Source organism: Callospermophilus lateralis, unplaced genomic scaffold (genome assembly GCF_048772815.1).
Source record: "Callospermophilus lateralis isolate mCalLat2 unplaced genomic scaffold, mCalLat2.hap1 Scaffold_63, whole genome shotgun sequence".
Classification (NCBI taxonomy): Eukaryota; Metazoa; Chordata; class Mammalia; order Rodentia; family Sciuridae; genus Callospermophilus; species Callospermophilus lateralis.
In genome coordinates, this window is record NW_027514713.1 from 17,052,107 (window position 1) to 17,074,407 (window position 22,301).

Below are 22,301 nucleotides of genomic sequence, written 5' to 3' on the forward strand. Positions count from 1 at the left end.
GAGTTAGTTATTCTTCCTGTAGTTGGAGCAATGGGAAGCATTTATGGCGGGTCCCACTCTGGATGGGGATTCTAGAGCTGTAGTCGCCTTTGTGCCAGTGTCTTAAGTATAAGACCTTGGTAAATGTTTATGGAGCCAGTCAGGTCTTGGAGAGCCCTTCAAGAATAGTTCATTGGCTTGGCACCAAAGACTTTCAGAGCTTAAAGTCACACAGGATAACATCTGACCCAACCCTCCCACTTTGGCAAAAGAGGCAGAGGCTTACCAGCTAGTTAGTCATAGGGACCGGCCTCCAGATCTCCTGACTTCCTGGTGGGTGTCTTGTGGTGGCCTAATGCAAGCAGCTTCATGTCACCCCAGCAGCCCAGCTGTTTTACATCTTCAGTCTCCCTCTTGAATGGCCGCAGCTCACCACCCATGCTCTTTTCTTCCCTTGGTTCCCTTTCTCATGCCTCTCCTCCAACCTAGTTTTGTTTTTCTGCCTGTCTTATGGTTGGGGGTTCTCATTCTTCCAAAGAAATGTCTACCCTTTCACAAAGTGAACCAGATATGGGTATGCTCTTCATTTTCCGGTCCCCCTTCAGGGCTTCCTGATCACTCCCAATGGGAGGGAGATTTTTCTTCATCACCAGAAAGTTACATTTTGCTACTCTGGGATTCAGATGTTTTAGATACTCCAAGATTCCTAAATAGTTGTTGTATGGTATTGTTTGGGGAATAAGAACAAGAAAAAGAAGTCTACACATGTTTGGGACAGAAACTTTATTTTTTCCAAAAAGTTTTTTTCTGAATGGCTGAGGCTTGAACCCAGGGATTCCTGCATATCACACACATGCAGATCCCACATTAATCTAGATATACAACAAAGGGCAAGTAATGGCTCTCAGTTCAAAACTGTATCCTAAAGTTTCAACCACATACATAAATATCGCCCATCCACCCCTTTGCTCTAGCTTCCAAGAAGTGGCCTCTACATGGCCTGTCACTTTGGCACTGCAGACTGATGACAAGTGGCATTCCAACAGGACTTTTATTTTTTTCAGGCTGTGGTATTTACAGAACTGCTCTACTCTGAAACTTCTGCTTGGACACTTCCATAGGCTTAGAAGGCAGCCAGTGAACTTAACACTGTGAACAAATAAATCCTGGTATGCTGCATAAAGCTCTTGATTACTTTCCATGGTTGGGTTATAATGGCATTTATAAAAGCCTTGCACTTCATGTATCTTTAAGGCTGAGCCTCTGCTGAGTTCTCATGCACATGTCTGACATTCACTGGAGCACAAAGCTCATCACAAGCCTGAGTGGGGCAAGACGGGGAATGTAGTTACGTTGAAGGGCTGGGATTTTTAGACTACATCTCTTAGAAATGATTATACCACACAAATTTGCCTTGACAATAACAGCCATGGACACAGTGCTAAAAGTGGGTGGTAAATTTGTATGCACATGCCTTACTACTTAAGAATTTACTACAATCCAAATCCTTGGGTTCAACATCTGTGGATTCAATCATCCATGATAAAAAATATTTGAAAAAAGGGCTGGGGGTATAGCTCAGTAGGAAAGCATGTGCATAGCATTCATGAAGCCCTGGGTTCAAGCCTCAGCCACTCAGAAAAAAAAGAATTTGTTTTTGGAAAAAAAAATTTCTGTCCTGAATACATGTAGACTTTTTTTCTTGTTTTATTCCCCAAATAATACCATATAACAACTATTTACATAATATTTACATAGTATTAGCTTTTATGAGTAATCTAGAGATTATTTCAAGCATGGAGAGGATGTGCATAGGTGAGATATAGACACTATGCTACTTTATGTTTGGGGTGCTGGAACAAATAACTTCTGGACACCAAGGGACAACCAATGTCACTGTCTTACTACTGGCTATAAAGATGTTTGCCCTGGATATGAGATGTTAGGAGCCTTACTTTGTTTTTCTTGTAAATGCTAAGGCAGATCTGTTCTTTTAAAAAATAAATCAAAAACCATTTATTTTAGGAAAAGAAAAATTACCTGCCTTCTTGATAAAACACTTTCTATACAAAAGACCTCTAGTACATCTTTCTCTTGCCAAAAACCTTTTACCTAGCTTAGGGGTGTTTTTCTTTGGCTCCACACTTAGAACAGGACTCATCCTCAGAAGGGCATTTGACATGCACCACATGAATTCATTTGTAGATGGGTGGCTTGAGTCAACAGCCTGTGATGGAGAACAGGCAGACTTTAGAATCAGAGATCTGCATTGAACCCCCAATCAGCACCTGATTTGCAGGGGATCCTACATCCTTTTATGTCTGTTATCTTAGCCTAAACATTAATAGCACCACTGTTACCTCTCAAAGAGTCCAGGTTTCAATGATAAATTATGTGGTCACCTTGCTTATTATTGGAGTTACAGCAGATAAGACTCTTCACACAGTCTCAAGTTTATTAAATGAAAACAAGGGAATCTAACTGTCACAAGCATGAAATCAGACAATGTGCACAAGTCTTGTTTTCAGAGTGTCGAGTGTTCCCCAGAATACCAGTTTCCATGCCCAAAAGGTCAGCTCTCAGGAGAAAGTGTTTATCCATACACATCATGGACTCACCTCTTCCGGGCAGGTTGAATATAGAACCTGTATTTCCCACTTTTTATTGCAATAATATCTATAAAATAGGAATGAGATCTGTGTCCACAGCTGCACATTAATTCCATCATCCACCTGACTAGGAGATGACTCATTCATGGATATTTAAATGCCTACATTCTAGATCATCTGGATTTTATTTACTCAATCTACAAAGGTGGGGTTAAGATCAAGTCAACCCAAATCAAACCTCTATAAAACAGGCTAAGTGAATGTGGTACAGATACAGAAGGCTAAGAGGTCCTTTGAAGTAAGTGTGATTACCACCTCTTAGTCAATTGACTGTAGTGAGTTTCTTGCTTTCTTAAGCCAAAAACAGCTGGCTATATAGATCCCATGGAAGAACAGCTTGTTTAAAAAAAAAAAAAAAGGATCTTAGATACCGCACTTTAAAAATGAGGCCTAATCATTCACAGTCTCAAACATGAATCTGTACTATCAATCAGTAGGTCCAGAAAACAATAGAATTTTGTTATTACCACCGAGAGAGAGAGAGAGAGAGAGAGAGAGAGAGAGAGAGATGAGATGCTGTCACTTCATTGCTAAGCTTGTTAAATACACATATGTTCTCCCTATTTCAAATGAATAGTAACAATTTCCACTTCTTTAAGAGGTGATTTATACTCAAGGAGAAATGTGAGTAATAACTAGATCAATAGAAAAATGAAGAAAAAAATCATGAGACTATTTGATCCCAATTTTCAGCATAATATTTTTGGAAACAAAAATGAAAAGTCATTCTTCCAATTATCATTTAATATGATTGTCCAAGGTATTTGTGTTGAATATGTGAAGGTCCTTGCCTACCATAACTTCTAAAGAATTAGAAAGGAAATGTTCAGCATTTTCATGCTCTAAACACAGACTTAGAAGCTATAAGAAGAAAAAGATGCTCATGGCATTGCAACAATAGCTTTGTGTCTGGAGGACAGTGAGAAACAGTGCAGAAAGCTATTCTGACAAAGTCACTTCCTATCAGCAGAAGTTTCCAGAAACAGAAAAGGGCTGACAGCACTCCAGAAATCCAGTTATAGCTGCAACACAGCACCTTGCAAGCTGGACTCACTGGGTAGCAAATTAGCAACCAAGTCAAGTACATACCTATGGAGCTGTCTACCTCTACCCTGAGTCCTAATTTCTAGAGAACATTCTTCTCCCACATAAGCCATACACACAACCCCCTACACACATTCACAGGCAAGGAGCCATCTGCAAAACAGAGTAACTTCTTACAGTTGTGTTGGTTATTATGTAACTTAGAAGCATATGAAGAAAAAAATGTCTGGTTTTTCTCCCCTTGAAAAACTGAAGCAGAAATCACACTTCTGGTTAGAATTCACATAATCAGTATGTTTTTAAGTAAATGCTTCATGTACCTTATACAACTTCACAATTTCACCAAGGGAATATTCTAACAAACTTTCCTCCTCAAAATATGATAGAAGAGTGAGTCACAAATATAGTTCAACTGGTTGACCAAGTCTAAGAAGAAAACTAGCCAGGTGGAGATAAGCTCACACCCACTCCACACTCTTGTCTGACAGCCTTGGGGAAAGCCAAGAAAGAGAAGGACTCCTGGTGACAGGAAGGGACAGGGGAGCAGCAGGCTGAATGTTTCACAAAGATCTACAATTTCTATACCACCCTCCCCAGAAGACTGAAGAGGCATATGGACCCCCTCACAGAAGGATTTTTTTCAATGCATAAAATACATAGGATCTCAAGAGGAAATCAATTATATTTAAAAAGTTGACAAAATATTTTTTAAATTATGATATGGTAATACATATACGTGTTTATTTAGCACATTAAATAACACTGTCTAGCAGCAGGTTTAACAACCACTATAATTTCCAAGTGGCGATGAGTATTGATATTTTAAGATATCTGCTAACCATGTAGAGTGTGAAATCAAAATATTGGATATCTATTGGTGAAAAAGTCACAAATAACACTCATACTGCAGTAATTTGAGGCCAACATTTAAAGGTGAAATAATTGCAGCAGGGTGCAGTGGTGCCTACCTATAGTCCCAGAGACTTGGGAGGTTAAGGCAGGAGGATCTCCTCAGCAATTTGAGGAGATCCAGTCTTAATAAGAGAACTGGGGATGTAGCTCAGTAGCAAAGTGCCCCTGGGTTCAAACCCCAGTATGGAAAAACAACAACAACAAATGAAGGACTTGCTAAATTTTGCTACAAATTAGTAAACATCAAAGTGCAATAATTTGCCACCAAAGCTCACAGATCTCCTTGAAGCCTTGCAGTGGGCTCATGTGAAAAATCATGTGATAATATGATTTAATCCTTGCTATGATTTCACAATGGTCCCTGCCACTCCCCACTGTCCAAGTGGTAGAAATGAACAGTGAAGGCGAAGCCTAGTGAAAAGTAAGAGGAGGCTCTACCCCAGTGAATCTAACTCAAAACCACTCTATCTCAAAAGAGTGGTCAGGTCTCATAGGACTGGATTCCTTCCCATGAGAATGGGTTGTGTGAGTTTGGCTCAAAAGTGAGTTTGGCTTTCTCAGCTCACACTCTCTTGCTTCCTTTTCCATCATGTGAGCTCTCTCACACACTCCCACCATGTGCTCTCACTATGTGATACCATCTGCCACGTTTTGATGCACTCAGGGGATCCTCACCAAATGCTGGCACCATGCTATTTAGACTTTGCAGCCACCAGAAATGTGAGTCAAATTCTCTTTATACATTACCAATCATCAGGTATTTTTGTTGTAGCAGCACAATGTGGACTAATATAACCTCCCATTCCTGTGGTCTTACCAGAATAATGAAAATACCCACAAGGGAGCCTTTGTCCAAAAGAACAATTAAACCACATATGTGGGAGAGCAGAAGGTCTGCACCAAGGAGAGTCTACGACATGTATGTGTGACTGGGAGAGAAGCAGTATGACTGGGACCAACATCTATATTATATTACTGATGCATCCAATGTATGGGTCACAGGTTGTTTTTTTAAAATGCTTGACATTAGCAGTAGTAATTCAGCTGAAGTATTGACTAGAAGGGAAAAGTTATTTTATAAACCATCTCCCCTAACACTGAAACCTATGGGACCCCAAAGCCTCCAGCTTATAGCAAATTTCCAATACTCCTTTATTGTCTAAAGTCAAATTATTACATAAACTATCTAGACATAGTTTCAAACATACTTGCTGAATGCCATAAGAATAACATAAATGGGAATAAAAGTAATTATGACAAACCTGATGTATTTCAATATGGAATTAGTTGGGCAGGATTACTCTAGCAGCATAATAGCATTGTTAGATGCCTGCACTTTATGTTAAAAAAGGAGGGGGGGGCAGATGCAAATGTTAATGTGAAATGTGAAATGGAGAGTCACAACCAACTGAGAGGTTATAAAATCATCGCAGATGAGGTAATGCTATATGGTGGTATGAATCTCCATGGGTAACTTCCCCAACAAAACAGGGAGCAATCTTTTTCTTCATTGACTGGAAAAGTCGATGCCTTTTTAAAATGTACAAAAATGATGTTTATATGGAAGTTAGGTGTAGATTGAGGTTTGCTTGCCCTTGATAACCTAGTTGTAGCATACAGCTTGTGGCACAAGACTGTTCTTCCCACATAGATGTTTTACATCTATAATGGTTTGGATCTGGAATGTCCCCCCAAAAAAACTCATGTGTTAAAAAGCATGGTCCTCAATGCAGGAAGGTTCAATGGTAGATTTTTAGGCAATGACTAGATAATGAGGAATCTGACTTCATCAGCGGATTACTCCATTTGATCAGTGGAGTAATCCATCAAATAGATGGAAGTAGGTCACTGGGGGTCATGCCCTGGCTTTAGTCTATCTGTGGTCCCATCGTCTTCGTCTCCCCCAACCCATCTCTCCCAGCTTTCCATCTGCCACGAGTTTAGCAGCTTTCCTATACCATCCCTTATGCCATAATATTTCTATCTCAGAGCTGGCTGACATGAACTGAGACCTCTGAAGCCACGTGGCCCAAACCAACTTCTCCTCCTGATAAGTTGTTCTTGTCAGGTATTTTGGTCAGAGTGATAAAAAGCTGACTAACACAGCACTCCTGGTCCTCACCCAATAAGTGCTATAGCAATTCTCAAGAAATGACAATGAAAATTGCCCCCACAAATTTCTGAAATGCCTATAACCATACTGTTGGGTCTGAGGCTAGACCAGAGTCCCATCTTTAGGTCCCAACACTGCCTACCTCTGAGTGATTTTAAGCTGGCACAAAGAGGACACTCCCTGGGTGACTGGGGCAGGCACTACAAGAGAAACCTTAGACTTGTATAGCGGGTACCTTTACCCAAAGTTCTGCCCTTGGGACAAGAAAAGCAGAATATAGTAGGGAGAGAAAATAAGCAGCCAGGCAAATGGAAGCAGGAGGAGCCTAGATCCCAGGATGCAGGTGGCTCCTGGAACCTCTCCCAATCCCTGATGTGAATTCTCCACTTTGGCTGCAACAAGCTCCAAAAGGTTTCTATTGCTGGTGCCCAGAAGAATCCTTAATAATTACACACACCCAACCACCTAGAGGAAAAGCCACCCACCCACCTGAACTAAGGGGACAGCAGCAACAACAAAAATGCTCAAGGGAACTTACTCTGCTGTGAAAGAAGCTATGTTTCTTGAGGAAGGTCCCTCAGATCTTACCTAAGCTTTTCATGCTATAGTCAAACCTCATGCATTTTGATTCTACCCTCACTGCCAATAAAAGAAATGAGTCAGTGGCCACTCTTCATCTGGCATTTCAGATTCTAAAAAGACATATCCAGATCATTCTGAAGTCTTTTCTGCCTCAGCTCTTGCTCATCAATTCCATGAGCCACACAACATAAATAACCATGTCGTCCTTCCTAACAGCTTGGAAAATGTAGGTATTAAAGAAAGTTGGCCTTTAAGGGCCCAATTAGGTCTGAGTAAAAAAAAAATTTCCTAAAATCTGTTCAACTGCAAAAGTTCATAATTTAATGTCTCTAAATTGTATTATGCCCAGAAATACTACCACCCTAATTCAGAAATGTGGCAATAAGAACCACTTGCCAGAGATGTTCTTAAAAGAAGGCAGGATCACTGTTTCTCTACCTCTTCCACTAATGGACTCCATTATATCACAAAAAAAGGCCCTGCTGGAATATAATGAATAAATAACTAGCACTTGAATGGAATTTGTGTCCATTTTAATTCCAATTAGTTTCCACTAGAAAGCCTTATTTAAATTAAAAGGGGGAGGCACAACACTACTTATAATCAAACACTTTAGAAATGCTTGAAAAGTTTCCCAAGCAAGCCAATCAGGTATAATGTTAAATAGCAAAATTTAACTGCTGGGTCTAAGTAAATAGAAAAAGTTTGAGTATGGCATGGTTGATGGGTTAGTATTCTGTATATATAGTATATTAGAAGTACCCAGGGTCACTTCCAAATGGAGAGTCACAACCAACTGAGAGATTATAAAATCATCCCAGTGCAAGAGTCAGAAAAGTTTTCCTTCAAGGGTCAGAAAATAAATCAGGCACTTCAGGCAAGGTCACCATGACTCATCTCTGCCAATGTCAAGTGAAAGCAGTCATAAGCAATACAAGAACAATGGGAGGGCCCCATTCCAATAAAACTTTATTTACAACAAGGGCAGCTGGTCATAGTCTGCTGATCCCTGACCAGCATTTTTTTAAAAGCAATAAAAAGAGAATAGAAAATATTGGAGGACATCATACTAATAAAGGTAAGTACTATTTCGAAAAACTTTACTTGCTGTTACATATGTGAATTCTGAGTCAATATATGTGTTACTATAGATTCAAATCAAAAGCTGCCAGAATAGAAGATTTGAAAAAAAATACATTGTTGAGGCTGGGGTTGTGGCTCAGTGGTAGAATGCTCACCTAGCACATGTGAGGCACTGGGTTCGATCCTCAGTACCACATAAAAATATATTTAAAAAAATAATAGCATATGGAGTAAAAAAAATCTCTTAACTATTCAAGAACAGAGTCTGCTTCTGAGTGAAACTGGTGATAATTTAAAGAACTTTAATGTTGTGCTAAAAACGGGGAAAGAGCAGATATCATGGGACATTCATACAGCTAGAATTATAATCTTAAAAGAATATTAATTAGTTACAACTAATACAAAATGATCTTCCAGAGGACACTAAAATTACTTCTCATGCTTTTCAAATATCTAATAGGAGCTGTGTATCAACTGTTGCAAATTTCTCCATAACTCAGTGGCTTAAAACAAACATGTTTGTACACAAAGGTACAGGCTAGACGGGTGATTCTGCTGACACAGGCCAGGCTGAGCTGATCTAGGCCAGACATGCTCAGGAGACTGTGAGCAGCTGATGGGTCAGAAAGAAGCTGGATGGTCTAGGATGGAATCAGCTGGCATATCCTGGCTCACCCCACTGGGCTAGTCTGGGCATATTCTCATGGTAGGGGCAGAGATCTGAGAATAAACCCGGTACTTACAAAGCCAATCAGAAACACATAGGAGCTCTTAAAACTGTTTATATGCAGTATTTACTAACATTCCATTGATCAAAGCAAGTTACATAACCAATACCAGGGGTGGGGAACGGGAAGGAAGCAGTACTACAAAGCTACGGGGGGAAGAATGTGGCTATAGACAGGCCATTAATCAGAGCCATTAGTGCAATCAATCTACCACCAGTGATATTTATTGTTTATTATGGCAGAAGCAGAGAGATCTGACATTATTTCAGGTTTTTCCATTACTACTGCTCATTTTGTTTGTTCATAATCACTTGTAAGGCAGAAAAGCAGAATGAAAAGAATGAACAGCTTTAAAATGCAGGCTTTTGAAACCTGGCTCTTCCACTTCTGGCTATGTAACCCTGAACAAGTTTGCTTCACTCCTCCTTTTACTCATTATAATAAAAGATTCAGGGACAATTACATACTATGTGACATGTAAGAGTATTTGGCTCTTTCTCTAGCCTTAGCAAAACTAAAAATTTATTTAGATACTAAAATGCTTTGCAAACAGTTGGTGTGACTATGTTCAAAAATGGGAATGAGGAAACAGGTAAATTTTCTATAACAGTAAAACACCTTCACACACACACACACACACACAAACTCACAAAAAGCTAGTTTTCATAAAGGGTAAAGAATCGTTTCCTTTCAAAGAATTTTGAGGACTGTGGTAAGCACAAACCTGTCCCCTGAAGATATTCATAACAGAATCCCTGGAACCTATGATCATATTACCCTACAAGACAGATGTGATTAAATTAAGGACCTTCAGAGGGGTGATTATCATGGATTATCCTGATTGGTATAATCTAATCACTTGGATCCATAAAAGAAAAGAACCTTTCTCAGCTCTCTCCAGAGTACTAGCATGGGGGCAGAGCACAGGACTCAGCTCAGGGTTGGTGGTGCTGAAGGAAGGGGACACAAGCTCAGAATTCAGGCAACCCCTAGATTTTAGGAAAGGCAAGAAATGGATTTGCCCACGGAGCCAACAGAAAGGATGCTAGCTGGTGAGACTCCCATTAGAGCTTTTACCTACAGAATTAAAAGTGACAGAGTGTTGCTTTAAGCTCCTGGGTTTGTGGTTGTTACAACAGCAATACAAGGATGATGTAATCTAACAATGAGGAAGCAGAAAAGTCTCTTAGCCAGGTGCAGTGGTGCAAGTCTGTAATCCCAGCCACTGGGTAGGCAGAGGCAGGTGGATTGCTAGTTCAAAGCCAGCCTCAGCAACTTAGCGAGGCCCTAAGAAACTCAGTGATACCCTGTTTCTAAATAAAATACAAAAGAAGGCTGAGGATGGGGCTCAGTGGTTAAGCACACCTGGGTTCCATCCCCACTACCAAAAAAAAAAAAAAAAGAAAGAAAAAGGAAAGAAAAGTCCCTCTTGAAACAACAGGACTGGTAAGAAGAATTTCTGGAACTTGGAGAATATTAACTAGACATGGCATCAAAAATGGAAGCTGTTTCTGATTCTGATTTTAGGGGCAGCTGGAGAAAAGGCAATATGATAGAAATAGCAACTCAGGATATCATGGAAAAACTTTTAGTACACTTTATAGGAAAAAACAATAAAAAACATCATCCTCAGCATCTAAGCACCCCTACTTATGACTAGGGGAAAGGCCTCACTAATAGTCTTCCACAGAAACTCTGGAGATTTCATTTATATGATGCTATTCCAGACCTGAACTCCAACACTTACTGCTCCATTTTTTTTTTTTTGTAGATGACAATAAGGTAATAACCCCTGGTTAAGTATTAAAACACACACACACACACACACACACACACACACACGCACACACACACAGAGTTTAAATCTGTTTATCTTCATGAGCCCATGTATTACATGCACTGTGAATGAGGCAGATGTCAACAAAAAGTCCACAGAGTGATTTGTGAAAAACAGAACTTTATAGAGGCACAAAGATCACATAGGACCTTAAAATTAGGAACACACCTAAGAATATTTGTAAGGATAGATTAGAGAAGCTAGAGTTCCCTGGAAGGATACACTAGTAAAATCTCCCACACCCCCAGGACAGGAGAAGCTGAGTGACAGGTCATTTGACAGATGAGAAGCTGGGTCCAGGAGCACAGAGCCAGCCCACAGGGCCACAGCAGCCCAGCTCAGAGGCCTCACCAGCCAGAGTTGGGGTTCACTCACCAGCCCCACCAGCAGGCTTCTCTCGTGACTCCAGCATGCCAGGCTCTGTGCCAGGCAATGAGCTCCCAGTCTGTGCCTACTCAAGTTCCAAACTCTTCTCTGTGTATTTCTTGGGTTAGATGTGAGTTTTTTTTGGGGGGAGGGTTGTTTTGTTTTGTTTTGTTTTGTTGGAACAAGCCTAGTGGGGGGAAAATTTGCCCTTGTAGGAGTTTTTGAATATTTGAATAACAAATAAGGCCTGGTGAACTTATAGAAGAAAAGTGACCGTATTTACCCAAGAGAATGACATTTGCACCTACAAAACAATGTACAGTGTAGACTGCCCACTTAACAATGGATGTCATCTTTACATCTAGCAAGCATAATGATTAAAAATCAAAGAGAAGTGGGGAGTATGTATCATTCTTAGGGGAGAGTAGAAAATTGCATTAAAGGGGGAAAGCAACAGAGAGGCCTGATACTGTGTTGCAGGGGTCTCACAGAGGACAGCAGAGACTTCATAGTGTACATTACTAGGAGAGGAGATAGAAAAAAGCTCCCCTTCCCCTACATGCCCCCCACATTTTGCTGCCTCTACCTCTACTAGCTCTAACAATTATAGTGGAGGAAGCTGGGTGTGGTGGCATGGCCTGCAATTCCAGTGACTGTGAGGCTGAAGTAGGAGAATCACAAGTTCAAGGCAAGCCTCTGCAATTTAGTGAGACCCTGTTTCAAAATTAAAAAAACAAACAACAACAAAAAGACGTTGCTAAAGTGCCCCTGGGTTCCATCCCCAGTACCTAAAGAAAAAATATATATATACAAAGAGGGAATGATAGAAATATATCAACCAGAAATACTAACAAAGGTACCAAAGGAAAACAGAAAGATGAAAGATGAGATTAACAGGGGCATCAGAAAGTGCTTCCCTAAAGAAGATGTGCAACATAAAGAATTGGTCATTTAGAAAACTCATTGCTATGAATACTAGTAAATTAAAAAAAAATCAGAGTTGAAAATAACAAATTGCCTAAAAAAAAAATCAGCTGCAAGGAGACTGATATAAAACCCTTACCCTTTAAATGTAGTTGCTTCACAGGGATGCATAGAAGTCATGTAAACAGGATTTGGCCCAGCTCGTGGCTGTGTCAATGCAGAGTCACATTTCCCAGGATGCTGTGGCACAGAACCACAGAATTTTGTGAGCCCAATCATCTTCTGGTCTTTGGACTTCAATTTCCCCAGGGAAAAATACGGCTTCACTAGAGAAAGGGAGGTTATTTCTAAGCTGAGATACAGGACCAAGGCTTTTCATTTCTAAACATATAAAAGTAAACATCCCAAAAGATAGTGATAATAAAGGGTTGGTTCTTAGGTAAGCATTTCACTGTCTGCTAAAGGGAGTTTATACAAGAACAAAAGTAACTTGAATGTTTTCTCAATCTTTTTTATTTTTTTAATTCATTGAGGGAATTTGTTTATTCTACACCTCTTTTTGCCAGAGGTGTAGAATCAGACAACATCAGCACTGAACAGATCTCTGGAGTCCATTCAACCCCCTTACTTTCCAACCTGAGGCCCAAAGTGGTCATACAGGCTGACTCCGTGTATTCACATTTGCATTTGTCTTCATGACTGAACTTAACTCTTGGAGTAGGACCTAACCACAGAGCTGCTCAAGGAACTCCAAACCCCTTGAGCAGCTAAGTTCTATTCATTGAGCAGAAACATTCTGACGTCAGGAGCAGGTGAGAGAACTGATGCTGGATCCATTCCTAAGCACAAGAAGGGACCAGAAGGAAAGGAAATGGAGCCCACTGGTAGACTCAGCAGCAAAACTCCACCAAGTGGGTGATCTCAGGGGTCAGAGGAACATCTTGCAGGGCCTCTGCGCTCTTTCTAGGATTCCTCATACTGTGCGGTTGCCTTCACAGGCAACCTTTACTAGTTGGTCCAGGAACAGTTCTGACACCACTGCCACATCACTCTGTGCTCTTAAAGGTGAAAAATCAATGCCTAGAGGAGCAGGAACCCAATGACACATTGAGAGAATTAATTAATAAGAGTAAAACATAACATTCAGCCCAGACAGTATCCTTAAAATTTCAGACTGCTAGGGTGGAACACACCTGTAATCCCAGCAACTCACTTGTAATCCCAGCTATGTCAGGAACTGAGGCAAGAGGACTTCGAATACAAGGTCAGCTAGGGCAACTTAGCAAAATCCTGTCTCAAAACAAAATTTAAAAAGCGTATGTGTGGAAAGGGGAGTTTCAGCATGTAGCTCAGTGGTAGAGTGCCACATGCCTAGCCTGTGGAAGGCCCTAGGTTCAATCCCTGGCAAAACAAGATGTCAAATTGCACAGGAAAAGCAAGAAGAGAACATATCACTCAAAGGGACATAAATCACCTGCGTACCCCCAGCCCAGGAGGGGGAGAACTGTGCCACTCCCATATTTGCTCCCCCACCATATTCCAAAGTGAAGCTGGATGTGAGTCCACTTGGGGACTCTAGGAAGACCCCAAAGTCCAGCACATTCTCTTCCCAGAACATCTCTATAAACAAAGCAGGCACACATTGATATCAATTGTTTCCAGGGGACTCAGGGTCAGGGCTGAGGCTCAGCATTGCCACTTCCACCTGCTGGTAAGCAAGTCTGTCAACCTCTCTGCAGGTCTGTGTCCTCAGCTAGACAGGAAGGGGGTCCAGAAGAACTCCACTGCTGTCCCTTCCAAACCCCAAGTGTCTTAAGACTTCTTGGTTGGGATTATAAAGGAGGCCCTGCTAAGTATATGATATCCTTGACAGCATTAGTAACTAGACATGGTCCAGCTTGCATGGGTTCTGGGTTCAAATCCTCACACTGCCTCCTGAGGCTGTTCAAGACTTTGGCCAGATTTCATGACCCTGCATGTTAAAGTCTTTCTATGTATAAAAACTAGGAGCAACAATGCCTCAGGGTTGTAATAAAGATTAAATGAGATAATACAAAGGAAGCATGGATACTAATGTCAATTATGGAAGATAAATCTTTTTCATCGTTATCATTCTTATTTTCTTGATTACCTGTTCTTGACATTTTTCTACCAAGACATATAATCTTTGTGACAATCACCATTACAACATACTTCCATGGCAGGGACAGAGATGTAGAAAAGAACCAGAACTGTCAGAGTGGAAGACTTTTCTGTGTGAGATAGTTATAAAAAGCATTTTATACCAGCATGACAGGACCCATAAGCAGTTCACGTGCAGAAGTACAACACTAAGGAGCTCAGACAGGAGTAGGGGCTGGTACACCTCCAGGGCCAGCCGCAACCAAAGAGGAAGCAAACAAGTGAACTCTTGGTATTCTAGGGATAACACTGTAAGGCTGACTTCTTAAGTATATTGCAAACAGCAATACTGAACTCTTACTAATAATAAAATATTTGGGCTACACCTCACCTCTGAACTCACGGACAATAGGGTAGAGGACTGTGAATACAAGGTCAGCCAGGACAACTTAGCAAGATCCTGTCTCAAAACAAAATTTAAAAAGAATATGTATGGAAAGGGGATTTGGGGCATGTAGCTCAGTGGTAGAGTTCCTGATCCATCCTCAGCAGGGCCAAAGTCCAGCAGGCATTAACACGGGCCTGGCAGTGGAGGTGACAAAGAGATAGTGCTAATGTCCAAGGAGAACTGCTCCCTCCAAACCTGAATCAATAACTTACACCCCTTGCCTCTCCAGACTTTCAAGGCTAGACAAAGAGCCCCAAGATGAAGGCCCCACTCTGATTCCAGAGGCTGTGTGTAGACAAGAGAGTCGATTCCTTCAACCCTTCTTATGCATGCATACAACATACAGAACAAAGTCAGAGAAAGGTCCATTTAATTCTGGCAATGGAAAAAATAAAATAGCCTAAATGGGCAAACACAGCTTAAGTCCCCGCTCTCGGCTGAGAGCATGGTCGCAATACTAAACGCTCCTGGGACTCACCTTGGGGGCTTTCCAAGAGCTATTAGCTATTAGTTTGCATTAACACACTGAAAGAGAAGGTCAGATAAATTAAAAGTGAGAAGGTAATTCAGAGATAGGACATCTTCATACTAAGCAACAGCAGAATGCATGACACATGGTAAAGACTGGATATATACTGAGTGCACTTACAGACAACATCAGGGTCATGCACGTATTTGTGTTAGTGATATGGACACAGGCTGTAAAGTGCATACAGGACAATAGCTTAGCTGAGAAACTTTATAAAACTTTAAGGGTCGAGAAGATTTTTACTGAATTTTCAACAGAAATTTCAAAGTAGAGCCATCTTCAGACTATTAGGAGTGACTCTATACTTCAAAGCAATTATTAACTTTAAAGGCAGCCTGGTAAAACCTGCACTGACAAGTTCCAAATGCTCCACTGTCACCTACATGGCAATTCTGCCCCTACAAAATATAAAATCTTTACCTCCCTTTTTTTAAAGTACCTGTATTCTGGAACATACCTACTTTCCTTCAGTCATCACCTGTTCACCTGGTACCAGGATACATACTTCTACAAACTGACAGTCACCATAGCAACCCCCCAGAGACAAACCTGAAGGAACCACTTTCCTGAGACTCACTATAATAGCATCAACATAGACGGCCACCCCACCCAGCCCCATCACCCCTCATAGAATCAGGAGGACAGGACAAACAGGAGGACAGGAGAGAAGAAAATGAATCCCTGGTGCTCTTTAAGCCTCTTGGAATCGGGTAAAACCCAATCAGGATAATCACAGAGTGAGAGAGGGTACACACTTCTAAGCCCAGAGGGTACTGATGACTATTCTTTGTGATTTTCCAGGCATCTCGGCAGGGCACACACGTGTTTCCTGACAAAACTTATTCCATTGTGACCCTGCAGTGACTTGGACCCCCAAACCTGTGGAACATAAGGAAAAGGTCAAATGTCAGTTTGCTATCTGGGACAAATCCTGAGCAGCTATACTTCTCAGGGGAGGAATCAACTCCCCACCCTCCCCACCCCCAGTTAGGGCCACAGTGGAGGGGCGGACTCTGGCATTTCAATGCCTTTGGAGACCAGATGAGCAGAAGACTGGTTGGTTATTTTTAAATTGAGAAAACTGAATGGGAAGGGAGAAAACCTGAATTCTTGTGATTTCTTAAGGCCCCTTCCAGCTTCCAGATTCTCCCAAGGAACACTGCATATGCACATACATATGCACACGCTTCTTTATAAAAATGTATACGGATGTGTGTGTGTGTGTGTGTGTATATGTGTGTGTGTGTATATATATATAAATGAGTACAGTATTCACACTTCCAAACACAAAGTACTTGAAATGCACACTGCTGAGATCAAAAGGCTAGTGAGCTGCTTTGTAGCAGCTGGGACTGAAGCACACAGATACCACTGACAGATCTGGGCAGAGCCTAGCAGCTCTCCTGACATTGCAGTTCACCTTAAAACCAACTGACTGGTGGCCATTTGGGTAGCTGCAAACCCTGCAAAAGTCCATAGACGCTTTCTCCTAGTGATCCTAGTCACCAGTGTCCAAAAGCCAGAAGTTCAGGCTGGAAAAAAGGAAGGAGAGGAAAGAAAATGCCCAAGCCCTATCTCCAGACACCCAGCACCACCACAAACAGTAGGCTGGCAGAGCAACTTCCTTCCTCTAGTTCAGTTCCTTAAAAGGGCAAAAAGGTCACTCTCTTCCCACCTTGATTTTCAGGGGTCCCCCTCAACACGTTGATCACAGGTACATTAAGTTGAAAACTGGAGAGAACTATAAAGTCCTCTAAAAGGAGGAGTTTCACTCTGATCCTATACTGTCAAACAAATTTAAAGGTGTCCATCTCAGCCCTGAACAATCAGAACAAAAAAATAATTTATAGCAAAGAAGAAAGGAGTGAAAATCCCTTCAGATGAATGAACTGATATGGTTTATCCCAGGTTGTTATTTTCTTGGATCAGACAAGAGTTCTGATCCCGCATCAAGAATCAAAATGTGGGTGACAGAGGCCAATATCCGATAGGAGTAATAACCAACCAAGTCGCTCAGGTCCTGACAAAGAGCTGGGGAGCTTTGGGTTTAATTAACTTGTTCTCCACTTACAGACCATTAGAACAAGATCCTACTCTTAACCCTTTGTTGACAGATGTGCTGCCAGCCCACAGGAACAGTTTGCCTCCCCTCCAACTTCACAGCCCCAGTAATGTCCAACATTTCCTAACCGGGCCAGCAGGACCGGGTGCAGACATTGGCGTCCTCCCAGTGTTGGGTCCTGGCAGGCAGAGCCAGAAGTAGTGGAGGCCTTAGACCTCCACTAGCGTCTCAGAAAACCATAAGCATCACCTTGTCTGTGCAGCCCAGAGATGCTTGGTTATTCTTAACGCTGCTGGACAATGCAAGCGCCACCCCTTTGCTCTTCGACAGGGTGGCTAGGAAAGCTCGGCTTTGTGTGTGACAGCGAGTGTGCGCGCGAGAACGTCCCCAGCCACACACACCCCCTTTCACCTAGCCTGCTTGCAGCTCCCGGTCTGTGCGCGCGAGGGGCGCATTGAGACAGGATCCACCTGGCAGACAGCCGCACCACCAGGCCTCTGGCCACACGGCCTTGGGGAGTAGGGAATGACATCCACGCCCCAGTGCCCAACCGCAGGGATGGCCGGAGAGAGCAGAACCCGGAGCTCGGCAAAGGCGAGGCAGGGGCCAGGGGCACAGAAGGGAGACAGGAGGGCACAGCGCTCCCCACTCACGCGCCCCACTGCCCCCAACTTTTGGAGCTGGGGGCCAGGGCAGCTCGCTACTCGGCAGGAAGTTCACAAAACCGCACTGAGCATGCTCTTGGGGAGTGTGTGTGCGGGTGTGGGCTCTTTGCTCCCTCAGCCTCAGCGACCTGGCAGCCACACTCAGAGCTCTCGCCGGATTGTGGTCCAACCCTTAGTCCCCAAGGGGCCCTGGGGCCCGAAGAGCCTGCTTGATCTCCTGGCCCAGAGAGCCTGCTCGCCTCCTCCCTCCTCCCCAGGAGCCCGGGCCAGTCCCCCTCATTCTTCTCCCCCACTGGCCCATGGACGAACCCACCCTGCGCGCCTGAGTCCCCGGGACTCCAGCACGGCCCACGCCTGCAGCGTGACCCCATTGGGCTCCTCCAAGGTTCGAGCGCCCATCTGCCATTCCCGGCCGCTCGCCTCCAGCCTGTGCCATACGAGCCTCCTCTGAACAGGTCCAAGGAAAGCTTTCAAGCCTCCTCCACCCGCGGCCTGGAGGGCTTCATTCTCCCCTTGGGAGGGCTGCCCGGGGCAGGTGGGAGACTCACGACGCGCCCCCCAGCTGCACTCCTGGGTCCCGCAAAGCGGCTGCCGCCGGGGAACCCACGCAGCCCAGGAGAGGAGGCAGGCAAAGCCTGGGGCTGTGCCGCCCCCGGTGCAGGTTCTCCAGCGCACCGGTGTGCGACTCCCCGATCCCCCCGCGGTCCCCTCTGTGTGCATCTCCCCCCACCCCCGGGGATGGCGAGCTCCGACACGATCGGATCGTCAGACCCAGCAGCTCTTACCTTCTTGTTGAGCAGGAGCAACAGCAGCCGGGATCACCTCCCGCAGCCCTGCCCACAGGGCCCGAGGCACAGCTGGGCGCGGGGTCGTGGCGCCCCCAGCCTGCGGAGGGGCTACCTGAGCCACATCGCGCCCTGGGCCGCCGCCGCTGAGCCGCAGGGCCGCCCCCGAGCGGGCCGCGGCAGGGACGGTCTGCAAACTCCCAGCCCTGGCGGGGCCGCCCACAGCGCGTCCACACTCTGCCGACGCTCTGTAGAGACAGTCCTCTGGGGTCCAGTGGACCAGGGCAAGGGAGTCCGCCCGCGATTTCTTAAAATCCTCTGCCACCCGACCTCTCCAACTTCTCTCTGCTTCTGAGCTCGCGGCTCGCGGAGGCAGGGATTCCAGCCAGGGACATTCGGCAAACTCCCCGCCCTCCCCGGAGGAGCGATCAGCCAATTCGGAACGCCCCAGCTTTTCAGGGGTTGTCTGCAAACTCTCAACCTTGTCGAGGAGGACTTCCAGCCTCGCAATTCCGCAGCCCTAGGGGAGACAAGAGAGAGCTAGACCAATTGTAGCCATAAATAATGTTCTAGGGGCAGCGTGCAAATGCTGATATGACCATGTATCCTCCAGAGTGGTGCAGTCCAAGCCTGTAAGGACCTGTGGCCTTCCAATGAGGATGTGAAATCCAATGAGGATGAGATTATAGGCTCAACTGTCTAGTGGTGCAGGCAACTTTAATAAATGCCCTGAGGCCCAGTTACTTCCTTTGTAGAATGGTTTAAATGAGGCCGTCAGAGTTGCTGCCGCTTGTTTTTTGTGACCTTGTGCAAGCCACTTAACCATTTGGGATTCAGCTGCTTTATCTGTGAACATAATAAATACCGATTCATGAGGCTATTGTGAAGATGAAATAAATGTAAAGTATTTAGTAATACCTGGCATAGAGTAGGCACCTAGATAATGAGTTTGGTTCCTCTTTCTCTGCCCTGCTTCCTGCCCCTGATTTCAGGAACACTCTGGACATATACCCAACCATAGTGTTGTAAATTCAAAAAGAAATGAAACACATCCCATGCCCTGAAGGGACCACAAAGAACACTGACAGGCATGAAATGTTAAATCTGAACCTCCAGAGAGAATGCCTTACATTCACTAAGCATTACAGATCCATATTAAGTCATATCTGTAATGGAGGAAGAGTGGGCTGGTGAATTACCAAGGGGTGAAAATGACAAGGTCCGTAATCCCAGCATGTTCCAGGTTTTTTAACACTACTTCAGGTTACAGTGAATGAGTTTATGTTTAAATTCCTCTGACCTTCCCTGCAGGATTTCTCCATCCCATTTCCCTGTCCTCCTTGGGTGTCTTCATTCTTGGACTAAGATCACCCCATCCTGCTGCTCAGGGTTTTCAGCAGAAGCATTTAGAGAGAGAGGATTGTAGAAAGTTTAAACTCTAGAAACAATTCAATTCATCTTCATATTGTAAGTAATTTCTCAGGACCACACACCCAGTTAGGGAGGTCTCCTGACTCCAGGATCTTAACACACCCTGTGGCCTCTCTTGCACAGAGAGTTTGAGGCACCAGGTCAGTTTTCCCTATAACTTGAACCTGGAAGAAATAAGTGGAATTTTTCCCCATCAGATGAGCCACAAAATATCAGCCACTTGGGTCCTCAGCTGTCAGGAATTGTCCAGGTAGTGCTCAAGGACCACAAGGAAATCTGCATGGACAAGACAATTCCTCTTCATAAGAAAAAGACCTTTTGTTGAAATCCCAGGAATCCCAAGGCACGTATTTCCCTTAGTCCCTTGGAAGAAAATAATGTCTCAAGCTTGCTTCCGGCACCAGGAGGGAAATAAAAGAATGGTGACATCTGGTGGCCAGGCCTTTCTATGATGAATATGGATAGTACAGATTCTAATCATTACAGATTCGCTTGGAAGCCAAGTTCCCACGGGTGGTTAATTGTACCACCTGGTTGCCTAAAGATTTCTAAAAGACATTAATCATTTAAACTTTATGGTTATTACAGATGGTTTTCTCAGAAAGTTTTTTTACAAAAAGTATATGTATATGTAGAGAGAGAAGAAAACAGTGTAAATCCATATTTGTATATGTATATGAATTTTCTATATTTGTATTATATAGTCTACTTATTTATATAAATAATATACTTGCAACACCTTTGAAGAAATTAATACTTTCTCAATTGTTTTTCCCCACAGAGTTAGGATTGCAATTTGTTATACTAATAACTGCCAAAGGACACTGCTCATAGATATAAAGATGCTCACTAGGATGGAGTTATCTGTTTCATCGTGTCCTTTCAAGAGAGGGTTCGTTACAAACTTAGGAAGAAAATAACACAGTGGACTTTCAATAGTGAAAATCTTGAAAAGTGATGGTCAAGGTCATACCTGGTGAACAGGTATCTCTTTCTAACAGTATACCACTTATGAGCAACAAGTGTTAGGTTAAAAGAAGAGAGATGTTAGGAATTATTTCACAACAATACCACAGTATCTGTTGGTATTGCTAAATCTTCTCTGTGTTGCTCCATGCCTTCCCATATACTTGTCACAGGTACTCTATGTTAGAAAATTGCCCAATTATAATCATAAAAAACATCTCTGTCCATACAATCAAGTCCATTGTTTTTCAGCATCTCTATGTGAGTTACATTTATCCTCATAATAATTTACGAGTAGATTTTATGATACACATTTGATACAAACAGCATCCTAGACTTTAAAAGTTAAATAATATATTCATCAATAGACACAATTGATAAAGATCAGAGCCAGAATTGAAACCAAAGTTTGTATGTCTCTAAAGTCCAGAATCTTTTACACCATACTGCCCACATTAGACAACATGTAAGAAATGAAAATTAGGGTGGAAACTACTCTAAAGTAGTTTTTCTAAAGCACATTTCTTGACCTATTCAAATTGTATAAAAATTATAAGCAACAATTATGGTTGTAAATCTTAAAAATCTGGGTCCCATGTAACTCAGTCTTGGAACAGCTCTCTTTGAAATAAACAACTGATACGTTTTTTCTGCCTAGGACTTTGACTATCTTTAATGGCTGGAGGATTTATCTGTTACATAATCCTAGTAGAAGGTGAAGCTTCTGACCAAGTTTTTAGGGCACCATTGCTAGCAGCAGTACCCAGAGACTGATCCATAGCATGAGGATGTAGGCTGCGATGTCTGGCACTTAGTGGTGAAGGTGACAGCATCTTCACCTTACCAGTTCTATGACATAGTTTTAGGAGTTGTTTCTAGATGCATGCCTCTGAGCCTTACTCTCCATTTTCCTTTAAATAAATTCCTTGTCTCCTAATAACAATCAGAGTGTTTCAGTTGTTAGTACTGAAGTAACCAGAGGGATGCAGACATTAGAATCAAGAGGCACAGGACTTGGTGGGGGGTGGGGGGTCAAGGATGGGTTATCTAGTCTCAT

General features: G+C 43.0%; 1 protein-coding gene across 1 annotated transcript in view; it reads right to left on the minus strand.

The window, feature by feature from the left end:
• Positions 1 to 22,301, minus strand: part of LOC143389653 (alpha-1,6-mannosylglycoprotein 6-beta-N-acetylglucosaminyltransferase A-like) — a 115,486-nt gene that overhangs the window by 69,298 nt on the left and 23,887 nt on the right. The window contains exon 2 of the mRNA XM_076842565.1: positions 18,848 to 19,367. Within this exon, the coding sequence (XP_076698680.2) occupies positions 18,848 to 19,367 (520 nt within the window). The remainder of the gene's footprint in view (positions 1 to 18,847; positions 19,368 to 22,301) is intronic.